The sequence below is a fragment of the Branchiostoma belcheri genome, unplaced genomic scaffold, assembly GCF_001625305.1.
Source record: "Branchiostoma belcheri isolate BF01 breed outbred unplaced genomic scaffold, Haploidv18h27 scaffold12, whole genome shotgun sequence".
Lineage (NCBI taxonomy): Eukaryota > Metazoa > Chordata > Leptocardii > Amphioxiformes > Branchiostomatidae > Branchiostoma > Branchiostoma belcheri.
The window spans coordinates 1,977,092-1,991,016 of record NW_017802602.1 but is presented as its reverse complement, the minus strand read 5'-3'; the positions used below and the strand labels follow the sequence as shown (position 1 = coordinate 1,991,016).

The 13,925-nt window shown below is 42.7% G+C and overlaps 1 protein-coding gene across 1 annotated transcript; it reads left to right on the top strand.

The window, feature by feature from the left end:
* Positions 1-823: 823 nt before the first annotated feature.
* On the top strand, positions 824-11,995 carry LOC109462645 (gastrin/cholecystokinin type B receptor-like). Its single transcript, XM_019759205.1, has 6 exons — positions 824-1,045; positions 1,480-1,707; positions 2,617-2,769; positions 8,388-8,532; positions 11,104-11,261; positions 11,678-11,995. The coding sequence occupies exons 1-6, from the start codon at positions 824-826 to the stop codon at positions 11,993-11,995; spliced, it is 1,224 nt and encodes a 407-aa protein (XP_019614764.1).
* The last annotated feature ends 1,930 nt before the right edge of the window (positions 11,996-13,925 follow it).

Sequence of the window (13,925 nt, the reverse complement as noted above, 5' to 3'; positions counted from 1 at the left end):
GGCTGACGTCACCACTGGAGGCTCCGGAAATTTGAGCACGATTCTAGTCCCTAGTTCATATCTTTGAACATCTTCCATTTCTTGAACATTTTGGTCCAGATACGGATACTTTTGAGCTAGGAGTAGGGTCTATAAACTTTCCTGCTTTGGTAAGTTTTGTTCGTTTTACTAGTTTAGTGGGCGTAATGACAGATCTGATGGTGTTAATGATTGTGGAAGAGATGGAGATGGGTGAGGAACGGTTGAGAATGGGTGTGGAACGGTTGGGAATTGGTGTGGAACGGTTGGGAATTGGTGTGGTAGGGTTGGGAATGAGTGTGAAAAAGTTGCAAATGGGCGCAGAAGTGTTGGAAATGGCCTGTAGAAGGTTAACTGGGCTCTGCTTTTGTACTCGTGTATGTATATTATTTTTACGCTAATCTACTGCTGGCAAATGGATACTACCTTACTAATAATTGATTCTGTCTTTGCAGCCAGGAGGAAATGTCAGCACGGTATCTTTTTATGCCAGTCTAACGGGTGTCAAATTTATTTATTTGTTTATTACAATTTTCCATTTATACATGGAAGGCATGGTAGAACAGGTGGACATAAGGACACCCTGTGAGCCACCATGCCGACATGGCCATACAGTGCATAAGAATACTGTACAACATTTTATACATGGCATTACATTTAATTAAATGAATATATTGAGAACACTTGACGAGGCCTAGTAGCGCGGCAGGTGGTACAGCCACAAGACAGTATCCATGAACAAGGCAAATGGTAACTGTCTGACAAATTTTTTACAGTCTTTGCAGCCACCAGAACATCTACCTGCATGGAGGAGCTAAGCCGTGCCCTGCAGCGGGCAGGCAGGATGAACGCGAGCTGGGCGGACCTGGTCCCTGCGCCTCAGTGGGACGCCGCCGACCTCCTCTTCACCTACACACTCCCCACCTCCATCGCGCTCATCGTCCTGTACGCCGCCATCTTCCTGGTCGGGTTCGCGGGGAACGTCGTGGTGCTGGCGCTGCTGATGAAGAGACGCCGCATGGACAAGGTCAGACAACTTCTGTTCTCTCTTTCTTTGCCCTCCTCCCTTCCTTGCTCTTTGTCCTTCCTTCCTTCCTTCCTTCCTTCCTTCCTTCCTTCCTTACGTCTATTTCCTCATTTCTAGCCACTTTCCTTCCTTCCTTCATTCCTTCCTATTTTCATTTTAACTTGTTATTCCTTCCTTCTTCCTTTCTGTCCTTTTTTACTTTCTACCTTCTTTCCTATTTTCATCCTTAGCTTTTGATTACTTCCTCCCTCCTTCATTCATTCCTCCCTCCCTCCTTCCTTCATTTCTTCCATTCTTCCTTCCTTCCTTCCACATGCATATCCATTGATCTATTTTCTTTTTCTTTCGTTCTCTCGTCAATACATTGTCCTCCTTTTGTCTCCATTCACTCTCTCACTCATCCATTCATCTACGTTCTCTATCCTCTCCCCCAGGTGGCTAACGCCTTCATGCTGAACCTGGCAGTCTGTGACCTGCTGGTGATCTGCCTGTGCGTGCCGATCAACCTGGGCATGGAGGTGTACCAGAGTTACGTGTACGGCCCGGTGCTGTGTAAGTCCCTGCCGTACGTCCAGGCTGTTGTTGTCTCCACCAGTGTGCTGACTCTCACCGTGGTCAGCCTGGACCGATACATGGCCATCTGCTACCCGCTACGTGCCAAGGTAGGCAGCGTTCTAGTATTGTTCAACAATCTCCAAGTGTTACTGTTTATCATATCCGTGAAATGGGGGTATGGTTTTTGGTCTGTTTCAAGGTAAAACCTTTGTTCCAACACAAAAGGTAAAGGTTATCACCTAGAGCTTTCGATAAGTCACCGATCAATCAGTCATCAGTGACCCAGTGAGTCTTGTCACGTGACCATATGCTACCCTCTACGTGCCAAGGTAGGCATTTAAGTGATCTTCAAGCAGATTCTGTGGAGCAATCATCGGGAGTCTATATTGGTTGCCTGTTTCCTTTGGCCTCCTGTAATCATACATAAATATTGCATTGACCAGCCAATGGTTACAGGAGGCCAATATAGACTCCCCTTGCCACATAGAATCTGCTTGAAGATTAAAGTTTTAGTAGTGTTCGTTACCTCCGCGAAAAACGGAGGTATTGTTTTTGGTCTCTTTAAACATTTTTGTTCCAACACATAAGGTAGAAGTTCTCACTTCGACCCACCTAGAGCTTTCAACCAGTCGCTCTGGTTGTCTTCAGTAGACTGACCCAATGAGGCTTGCCACGTGGCTTCTCTGAAGTGTGACGTCAACACTGGGTCCAATGTACCTTGTAAACGATGCCGGCCCAAAGGCCTGAAGGGTGATGGGCCCTGATCATGATGTACATAGCCTCAACGTGTAACTACCAACACAGATGAACTTTCATGATTGTTTTTGGTCTGTCTGTGTGTCTGTGTGTCTGTGTGTCTGTGTGTTGAGGAAGATGATGATGATTGCCAGAAGTCCGACTTAGGGAGCAGAGATGCTTCTGCAGTGCACGTGAGTGTTAGTTCATTGCCCAGAATTGGCCCTTGTAGCTTTGCTCTATAAAACTCGTTAAAACGATCTCCGATGTCTTGTCCGCAGGTGCTGTCCACCAAGAGCCGCGTGCGTCGCGCCGTGCTGGCCACCTGGCTGTTCTCGGCTGTCATCATGCTGCCCATCGCCATCTTCAGCGAGATAGAGGTCAAGAACATCATCTACCCCGTGCAGGTGGACGTGGTGCTGTGCTCGGAGAAGGTACTTGACTCACTTATGCCAGGTGCCAGTCCTCCTCCGCCACCCAAACGACAATAGCTGCCCAGTAGCTCCTGTCCTGCATAGCCTTCTCCATGCAATCAGCATAAAGACCGGTGTCCCTTTGCAACACATCTAAGTAGGCAAGGAGCGGTCTTACAGGCTTCCCTGTGCTGAAGACCATGTAGTACTAGCCTGGAGACTATTTCCTTGCTGTTTCTCAGAGAGGAAACCGGACAAGGTACCTCCATTCCGAAAATAGTTTCATCTGCTTGGTAAAGCATAATATGTAGCCTGGATGCACGCTAAGCCCAGAGTTATTAGCCAGAGTGGGTTAGGGCGCTGTGAGGGGCGCTGTGGTATAATTTCATTGGGAGCATGGAGCCCAGGAACTGGCCTGTGTAGGCCCTGGAAGCAGTCTGGCACCCAGGCTAGCATGTTGGCCCTGGAGCCCAGGGGCTGGCCTGTGTAGGTCCTGGAAACTGTCTGGCATCCAGCCTAAAGCATTACAAAAAATGTCAATTTTGTTTCGAACTGTCATTTCTTACATAACAAAATAAAATGTAAATGGTGAGTCACAGTGCCGTGCCATAAAAGTCAAATTTGGTACAAGGGCAGAGGAAAGGACAGCAAGACTCCTCAGTAGCTTGATTGAACAGCTAAGACTGCTATTTGAAGGTCAGGAGGTTATGTGTGACCATCGCTTATCGTTTTGACCCGGTTGCCCTTAAATGCCCGAGGGCGGAATGGCGTCGGGCGCGCGGTTCGTACCTGAGTATTGAACTTGACATTTCAAATTTATCTTTCTCGACCCCAAAAACACATAACAAATCCAGGAGCTTTGGAAGTTGAATCCACGAGATCGAAAGCATCCAGGAAAAGCATGAGCCACTCCGAGTTGCCATGTGCGTCAAACCTATTTTACGTTGCCATGTGCGTTAAACCCATTCCTCACTCACCCACCCACACAGTCCAGTTAACCTACATGTAACTTGTTAGTTTGCTATCCTCTTACTTACTTGACGTTAATGGTTTCTAGAAATTTCAATTTCAAATTCATTTTCCTCGACCAAAAAAGAAACAAATGCAGGAGCTTTGGAAGTTGAATGCACAAGTGCAAGGGCATTCAGTAGACAGGAACGTTTGAGCCACTTCTAGAAGCCATGTACGTCAAACCCACATTATTCACTGACCTGCACAGCCCAGTTAACCTTATACTTGTTAAGCTAGTACAATCCGTGGCAAATGACAGAATGGGGATAGGGACACGTTTCTTTGGTGGAGAGGGAGGCTAAAATTGAATACAACATTTCAAACTTTATAACTATGAATTCTACCAACACAGATGAGCTTTCATTCAAACATTTCAAATTCATTTTCTGGACCAAAAAAGGACAAAGGGCACGGTTGTTTGGTGGGGGCGTTTGCATTTCAGTTTCATTTTCTGGACCAAAAAAAGCACAAATCCAGGAGGGTTCAATGTTGAATCCACTAGAGCGAGGGCATTCAACGTTCAATATTCAACTCAAGATTTATAACTGTGACTTTTACCAACACAGATGAGCTTTCATTCAAACATTTCAAATTCATTTTCTGGACCAAAACATAACAAATCCAGTCCTGAGCTTTTGACGTTGAATTCATAAGATCGAGTGCATTCACTGTCCAGTTAACCTTCTACTTCTTAAGAACACTCCGTGGCAAACGACAATATGGGGCAGTGACACATTTATTTGGTGGAGGGTAAAATTGAATATAACATTTCAAACTTTATAACTAAGCTCAAACTTCATTTACTATGACTTCTACCAACAAGAAAGGACAGAATGAGCTTTCATTCAAACTTTTCATATTAATTTTCTGCAACAAAACATAACAAATCCAGTAGCTTTGAAAGTTGGATCCACAAATTCAAGGGAATTCAGGAAACGTGAACGTTCTAGCCACTCAACGTCAAACCCACATTGTTCACTGACCCGCGCAGCCCAGTTAACCTTATGCTTGTTATATTAAACCCGCGGGAAAGAACGAAATGGCACGGGGGCACGGTTGGTGGTGGAGAGTAAGATTGAATATGACATTTCAAATCCATTTTTTCCGGGCCAAAAATAAACGCGAACGTTGGAATCAGTTGCCATGTACGTCAAGCTCATATTCAGCGGTTCGCTGAGCTTATATTGCCAAACGACCCGCACAGCTCTGTTGATATGCCTCGTTAGGAAGAAGTTTATTGCACGGCAATTGTACATGGTACAATGTATGGCAACGTCTATTGAACATGGTATAAAAAGAAAAGTGTATAGAATAAGAATTAACGTCCTAATTACTAAACATCAAGAGCTAATACATCATACAATCAAGTAGGGCTAATCACGAGTTTCGGCATTTTTTTCTAATAACAAAACAGTCTTTTATGTATTTACTTATCTTTGCATTGAATATATATGTAAATCTGTGCAAAGCATCGAGTCTGTTGAAATCTATTGTACTAGATACATCCTTCGCCCCCCCCTCGCATGCCCTTGAGGTGTCTTTTTACTCATGAGCTGATGAATTGATGACCTCCTTACATACATCAAACTTAATCACTGATACAGAAACAGAAGATGAAACATCATGCTTAGTACACGATAAAATTTGTCAATTCCACATCGAATACAACAAAGACAATATGTTTCTAACTGAATAGGAAAGTCCTTTATTCACAACTATTTCTTAAATAAATGGCTTTGAATAAAGAAATCTGCTATTCTATCATTCGCCGACCTGATGAAATGATTCAGGAAAAAATGGGTTTTATAAGACTTAATGTCCCCTATCTATGCCCCGACAGACTTTTTCAGATCAGTTTTATTTGGTCATTTCTAAGGCCCTTTTCCCACTAGGATAGAATTGTCCGAATAGATTCACTGTGATTTCGGCTCCATCCGGACAATTCTATTCTATTGGGAAAGGGCATAAAGATTCTATATAGTACGGAAATGGGTTGAACATGCGAATAGGTCCGGAATATCAGATACACGTTCTCCCAAAGCCACTCGCGCCCGAAGGCATGCACAAAAAAGGACGCAATGGCGTCGTGTGCGAGTTTATAGCGAGCGTATCGAATACGGCGTTTCAAATTTCTCTTTTTGAGCAACACACTAAAAGCTTTGAAAAATGGACGCCTTTAGGCGGCGGGTCTCTAGCGAGACGTGGAGCCGGTGTTTTATCCAGAACAGTCGGTGACGTCCGACATTAGCTAACCCCCAGGCATTTCGGCGCCTAGTCTTTCCTCCTCTTGCAATTGTCGGTGTCTATTTCTGGCAAACTGGCCGTCCAGTGTAAAGGCAAACAACAGTTTTTTTTTTTTAATTTTCTTATTCACATGGATTTTTTGAGCATTGGATAGGAAGCACGTATTGTGCTTATGTGAATCCGCTGCTCATAAAACATAATACAAAGGTAATATAATGTATAATAAAGATGACATAAAATATAACATAAACATAAAATGAAAGTGACTGGCGCACCAATACCTATAGCACAGCATTATTTTAATGAGATTGGTCAAATCTTCCAGAGTGATGAATATAGTTAACGTTGAATACAATATCAAAGATACGGCAGTTAGTAGGGTATGGGAGTGAGGGGCTACCTGTAAAGTGCATAATGTGCGTCTGTATCTGTATCTGTATCTGTATCTGTATAGCCGGTATAACCGCCTTTCGGCGTAACACACCAGCTTCATTTGCGTTGAGCATCAGGTTCAACTTCAAAACGGCCAGCAGCTCTAAACTACGATGGACCAGCGAAATAAGTGTAGAAAATCACTTTTCAGATATGTCATACATGATGTAATGACAAGTTTTATTGAACCTCTTGGTCGACTTAAACGTAGGAAAAGACACTAAAGGTACAAGAGATCTTAATAACTCTAAGCCTCCTTTCCCAACTTGTTGCTGAGGTGCAGTAAAGTAAGTAATAATCAGTGTCATCATGAGCGTTGTGAGTGGCTGAAGTCCGTTTTTGTAGTGGTGAAGAGCTTTTTCTTACCATAATAACCCCATCACATAGCAGGAAAATCGTTTTACCGACGAGTCGGCGAGCTCAAATGAGCATTTTCGGCAGTAATAAGCCCCGTAGTCTCGCTATCGTTGCGCTATGTTAAGGGATCGGATGATGTTCGTCGGTCACCCAGTAACGTCTAATTTGACAGGGTAGATTTTCAGTACGCTAGCGCTGTTCACATTGTCATGGCCTACAGCAAAGGTTCTTTAGATGCCGATTTTTTTTTAAATTAGGCGTCTTTTGACGATCAATGAATATACAACGGAAGCGCGTCGACTTTGTGTCATTGGTTCATGGTCCTGGCCACCAAGCCATCTCGGCCACTTTTTGGTTGAATCTTTAGTTAATTACTTTCCCATTCACTTAAACAGTAAGAATCCTGCCTGTAGTAGCCAACTGTATAGTACGTCCATTTTCGTCACTACAGACAAGTCTAACAGGTTTATACCTTTTTTATGACAAGACAGAGGAAGATACAATTTTCCTATGTCTAGATTGTCCCTTGTGTAAAATGAGAGTCTTCATTTCCGCTGAAGTTCTGTATTTCAGCTGAATAATCCTTTAGCTTGCCATTTATCAAGTGGTTTTCTAATAAACGTACTTCGCCTGAGCGCCACGAAGCAGCCATTATAAAAAAAATCAGTTTAATAAACGTCCTTAATAGGTTTCTTATCTCCCTTATTTGATTCATGTCAAGCATAGCCACAAAGAAATAGACTTTCTAGCGTCGACTACTAAGTCTTTCTCATTTAAGAAATGACAACTAATATAAATCTTGAGCAATATAAATCATAAGTTGCAAAAAGTTTAAGGAGTTCCACGTCTCTATGTAACGTTATCTGGATTGCCAAACCTTGAGCATCTTTAAAAAAAGCATCCCACCACTCATACACCAGACCTGTGCTATAAGAATATGAGGTATATGGCTTTTATGTAGAGGTAACGTATTAGTCAAATTTGGGCCCGAAAGTCCCCGAATTTTAGAACCCGAACCCGTGTTCTGCCATGTTCGATTTGGCGTTTTTAGAACAGAACGCGTGTTCCATTTGGGGTCACCTGTTGCACAAAGATCATGTAACTTTTGTAATTTGACTAGAATAGAGGACTAATGCTATTTTGTAACGGAATGTAGACTGTATCGTTATAACAAATATAGAAATGAACTGCATGTGTTTAAACAAAACCTATTTCCCTATTTCATATCATACACATAAGCACTAGAGAAAAAGTCATATTTCTAATGTATGTATTACTTCTGTATCTTTTATTGAAACATGTAGTGACAAGACGTGGTGGCGACACACTCAAGTTACACTTATATTCATGTCGCCACCAGACAATACGTGATACAAGCAAAGCACGAATTAACATATAGAAACTAAAATACAATGATCAATCAAAGAACAAGTGAAACAAATATATAAATATTGACAGAACTCATCAAGATATTACAAAAAACGATTGGATTCTAACAAAAATGTCTGTACATGTAACGTTAGTAATAGTTGAATATTGTACGTTGTGGCAGAATATATATATATATAATATACTTCTGTTTCTCCCCCTCGCAGTGGCCGTCCGCCGCGGGACAGAAGGGGTACGACCTGACTCTGTTCGCGGTGCTCCTGGCACTCCCGCTCGGCACCATGTGCGTCACCTACGGCAAGATCGCCCACAAGCTCTGGCGCCGGGACACCGTGTTCCAGAAGAAACCAGGTTCGTTTCTTACTATATTTCCCGAAGAAAAACATTGTTTTTCCTCAGTTTCTTCCTCTTCTTCTCCAAACAAATAAGGTCAGTGACCTGAACCAGACCGTCTGTCACCATGGTAAGTGGTGTTGGGTTACATCATGTTGCAATTTTATAGAAGGAAAAATTAAGACTCCTGTCTGTTCATGTATATGAATGCGTTTTTGAACTTTGAGTAAGAATTAACAGAGCAGACCATATGCGAAGGTAAACATTATGATTTTGCATTATGAAAGGTGCATTATGTCACATTGTGCCGTCTCACAATCCCACCAAGTGAGTGATTTTCAAAAGGCCTTGGCGCAAACAGAAATCTTAAACCTTGGAGTCAAAAATATCGACAGGAGTTAGTTACACCCTGCGGCCATCATTAAAAAGCTTTTAATCCGATCCGGCGAGATGATAAGAAAATAATTGGACTATCCAATAGTTCTGGTGGTAAAGGAAATTCTACGAAACGGGGTTGACCAAAGTCCAAAATGTAGTACTGTCACGTTGCTTCCCAAACAACTTGGTCGCTTGGCGTCTCAGAACGTTCGAACCAAGTGGTCGCGGGTTCGAATCCTGCCACACCACCGATCTTGCGCCCTTTGGAAAAACGCACGACTTTACACGACTTTCCTCACTTCACTCAGGTGAAATGAGTACTGTATTAAAATGTATTGTCATCTTTTGGTGTTGGCATAAAAATAAGTTGAATAATTGAGTGTGCCGTCAACATGTACTATGCTTAAATGTTGGAATAAAAAAAGATATTGTGTGGGTGGTTTTCAAAAGGCCTTGCACAAATCTTACACTTTGAGTCTAAAATATCAATAGAAGTATGCCCCTGTGGCCATTATAAAAAGGCTTTTGTAGTACTGGAATTAAGTCTTAACTGCATTCAGATGAGCCTACGATTGAGCTCATGAGCAAAATAATTGGACTATCCAATAGTTCTGGTAGTAATTGGCAATTCTACGAAACAGGGTTGACCATGTACCAAAATCCAGAATGCAGCAGTCACGTTGCGTCTCATATGTGGGGTCGGCACAACAAACAATTTACGTAAAGGTTACGTGAGAGTGTGCGTCTCAGAACCAAGAGGTCCCGGGTTCGAACCCTGCCATGCAACCGATCTTGTGCCCTTGGGAAAGGCACTTTACACCACTTTCCTCACTTAACTCAGGTAAAAATGAGTATATTGTCTATTGTCCTCTATATTGGTGGCTGCATAAAAATAAGTTGAAAACATGTGTGCTGTCACCATTTCCTGTGTTAAATGTTGAAATAAAAAAAATGTGAGTGGTTTTCGAAAGACTTTGGTCCAAACACAAATCTTAAACCTTTGAGTGAAAAAAATCAATAAAAAGGCTTTTGTAGTACTGGAATTAAGTCTTAACTGCATTCAGATGAACCTACGAGTGAGCTCATGAGCAAAATAATTGGACTATCCAATAGTTCTGGTAGTAATTGGCAATTCTGAAATCCAGAATGCGGTAGTCACGTTGCTTCCCACATGTGAGGTCGCCGCCCTTGTGAGTTCTCCACAACAAGCAGTTTTTCCGGAACCAAACTCTCCACGTCTGATTGGCACTGCAGCGAAAATCAGGTGCACGAGCCTTCAGCAAAAGGTCAACCGTGCGTCGACGGATGCATTTAAGGCTTAACCCTTTCCCGACCCGTGCCAGGATGGTTAGTTCCGGACTGAGGATGATGTAAGGGCAACACGCGACGGAGAATCTGACTTGACACGTCGCGTCCGCTGTGCTATTCAGAAATAAATGCCAGCGTTCTCAGCTTTACGTAACGGTTGTCCTAAACGTTTACCTAGTTGTCACGCAGTGTAATTATTAGTATCGTATTCCCTGTACCTCAGAGAGAGGGGGGAGGGACAGAGAGAGGGAGAGAAGGAGAGAGGCAGAAGGAGATAGAGGGGGAGACAGAGAGATAGTATTTAACACATTAAATAAAGAAATACAGACAATCTAACAGCGCACTCAAGAAACTCATAAAAAATTATATCACCGCCGTCATCAGAAAAAATAATTAAACAGTAAATAATACATTAACAATACAAATACATGCAAATCTGACTTGACACGTCGCGTCCTCAGAGCTACTCGGAAATAAATGCCAACGCTGTTTTTTACATAACGGTTTTCCTAAACGTTTACCTAGTTGCCACGCAGTGTTATATTCCTCTTTCCTGGAACTCAGAGAGAGAGAGAGAATGAGTTTTAAATGGGCATTATATTCGTGTGATTGTAATATTGCAATTTACTTTAACTTTTCAACATATTTGCTCAATTATTACACATTTCTGACACTTATGGTTGGCAATAAAATAACCCACACGAGGCACACTCATTTTGTAGCACCACCGCAAAATATCAAAATATAAACAAACCTGATACGTCTCACATTGGGAACCCGACTTCCTGTATGGCAATTGGAATTTGCAATGGAGTAGGGTCAGAAAATTTACTTTTTGTATCGTCCTGATGTTACAGAAAACATCTTGAAATCGAAAGATTGACATGAGTTTCTCTTTTCCAGGCTCTCACTGCCGGATGAACTCTAAGAACGACGTGATGCTGGGCCGGCGGAGGGTGGTGACGGTGTTCATGGCCCTCACGGCGTTCTTCGCGCTCTCCTGGCTCCCGTACTTCAGCCTGATGATCTGGCTCGACTTCCAGGAGGATCCCATGTCCAAGGTACACAATCCGCTGACAAAACGAGAAAATGTAATAAATTCCTGACACAATATTCCACCGACTTAATTTTATGGATGACATCGCGCGCACATTGATTTTCGCCTGTTCTAAAAAAAAATTGCCGATTCATAAATTCCGCAAAAAGCCAGCATGTGCCGGCTTGTCGTATACGTCGCTATGTACTTCCGCAAATTCCCAATACCAGCTTTGTATTCCTGTGGTTTTGTATCATTTTTATTTTTGGCCGAAATTTTTTATTCGCTCGCGCGCACTAGTTTGGGGGTCTTCAGAGGATGCCATCCATAAAATTAAGTCGGTGTGGCCTTAGCATCACCAACTATGTATGTATATTTTGCCATACGTTGTACCCGCTACATCTGTTGCGCACTTAAGTTATTCTATTCCATCCATCAAAGGTGGACGCTGGTGGGGTGTTCCCGTTCCTGCAGTGTCTGGGCATCGCGAACTCCGCCATAGACCCGGTCTGCTACTGCATCAGCGACCGGACCGTGCGCAAGTTCATCCGCTCGCTCCGGGAGTGCCACAACGCCGCCAAGGAATCGGCCGGGGCCCGCGCGGGCAGGCAGCTGCGGCCCGGCTCCTGCCGGAACGGACGCCCCGGGAAAGTCGGGCAGGAGTCGGTGAAGTCGTGCCGGGCTTCCCTGGGCGAGAACGGACGAGTCGTCACCATGTCAGTCAGCAACAACAGCCCGAAGAAGGGACAAGAAGTGTAGACGCGACAGACACAACGAAGAAGAAGACGAGAAGACGGGAAGATGACAGAACTGTTGCCAGGAAGAGATGGTCATATTTTTGCAGGGCGTCCCTGGGCGAAAACGGACGAAAACGGACGAGAAAGAACTGTCAGAAAGAGATGGTGATATCATTGATGCCGGGTTTTACTGGCCGAAACGGACGGGTTGTCACGATATCTGTCAGCAACAACAGCCCGAAAAAGGGAGAACAGGTGTAGACGCGACCAGAGTGTCTGAAACACGAAAGAACTGTCAGAAAGAGATTGCCAGAGAGAGTGATTTTGGTGGCAGGGTGTCCCTAGGCGAAAACGGGCGGGCTGTCACCATATCAGTGAGCAACAACAGCCCGAAGAAAGGAGAACAGGTGTAGACGCGACAGATGTGAAAGAAGTGCCAGAAAGAGATGATGAAGAAGGGACAAGAAATGTGGACAGGGCAGATGTGAAAGAACTGTCAGAAAGAGATGATGGTATGGGTACAGGGTGTCCCTGGGCGAAAACGGGCGGGTTGTCACCACGTCAGTCAGCAACAACAGTCCGACAAAAGGACAAGAAGAGTAGACACGACAGATGTGAAAGGACTGTTGTCAGAAAGAGATGATATCCTACTTTCATATTGAACGGTAGGATTCATTCTTATGAAACAAATACAATTCCTCTCTCAAGTGAGATAAGTTCAACCAGATGCTTATAAGTATCACTGAAAAGAGCAGGGAACATATCAACTACATTTGATATTTTCACACAGATCAAATTCCTAATATATCAAATCTTTTTGATCTATATGTACAGTAAGACATACCAAGGGGGTTAGATAGTATATTCCGACCTCCTTGAACATACATAAGCTCTGGAATAACACTTCTTTTCAAACAGAAGATGTCGATTCCTTCATGCCAGGGAGCTAACATACTAGGAAATCGTAATTTTAAAAAAAAAAACATAAAACGAAGAACAGCGAGCAGATTATTATTGGAATGAGCAGAGCACTTTGGACTAATGCCTCTGACCATTTACAGCTTAGAGGTACATATCCAATATTTTGTCAAAAACTTCTCTGTTACATGGCGGATCATAATGACCCCCAGTGGGGGTCTTCACGCTTCGTTAACAATTGAAAAATCTCAATATTTTAGACGAAATCTTGAGATCTTATGAGACAATATTGAGATTTTTATGACAATCTCCAGATCTTTCAGAAAATCTTGAGATGAAAACAAAAGGTCTTAAGATCTTTCCAAATGTTTTCAAAGTATCTTGAGATTTTTCCAAAGCATCTCGAGATGCTTTAAAAAATATCAAGATTGTTTAAAAGATCTCACGTTTTTTCAAGATTGCTTTAAAAATCTTGATATTTCTTAAAGCATCTCGAGATGCTATGGAAAAATCTCAAGATACTTTGAAAACATTTGGAAAGATCTTGAGACCTTTTGTTTTCATCTTAAGATTTTCTGAAAGATCTGGAGATTGTCATAAAAAATCTCAATATTGTCTCATAAGATCTCAAGATTTCGTCTAAAATATTGAGATTTTTCCATTTTTAACGAAGCGTGAAGACCCCTACTGGGGGTCATTATGATCCGCCATGTAACAGAGAAGTTTTTGACAAAATATCGGATATGTACCTCTAAGCTGTAAATGGTCAGAGGCATTAGTCCAAAGTGCTCTGCTCATTCCAATAATAATCTGCTCGCTGTTTCAGTCTTTTTGGCATTGACATACTTAAAAATCATAGCTTCCCCATACTCAAAGTAGGCTCTTACAAATCGTGGAAAGTTTTCAAGGGCACAGCACAGTAATAGGGCTTTCCTATGTTAATATATGGGAATTATGTCAAAACAACGTGGTCAACATTCATATACCTGAGTTTTAGACCTTGAAGAACATACATTGGCAGGGTAGGCCAACCT

Bases quoted from the DNA above. Each gene is read 5' to 3' on its own strand.
- LOC109462645 (XM_019759205.1), top strand. From the start codon at position 824: ATGGAGGAGCTAAGCCGTGCCCTGCAGCGGGCAGGCAGGATGAACGCG. The intron at 8,533-11,103 runs GTTCGTTTCTTA...TCTCTTTTCCAG, and splicing joins CGTGTTCCAGAAGAAACCAG to GCTCTCACTGCCGGATGAAC. The intron at 11,262-11,677 runs GTACACAATCCG...CATCCATCAAAG, and splicing joins AGGAGGATCCCATGTCCAAG to GTGGACGCTGGTGGGGTGTT.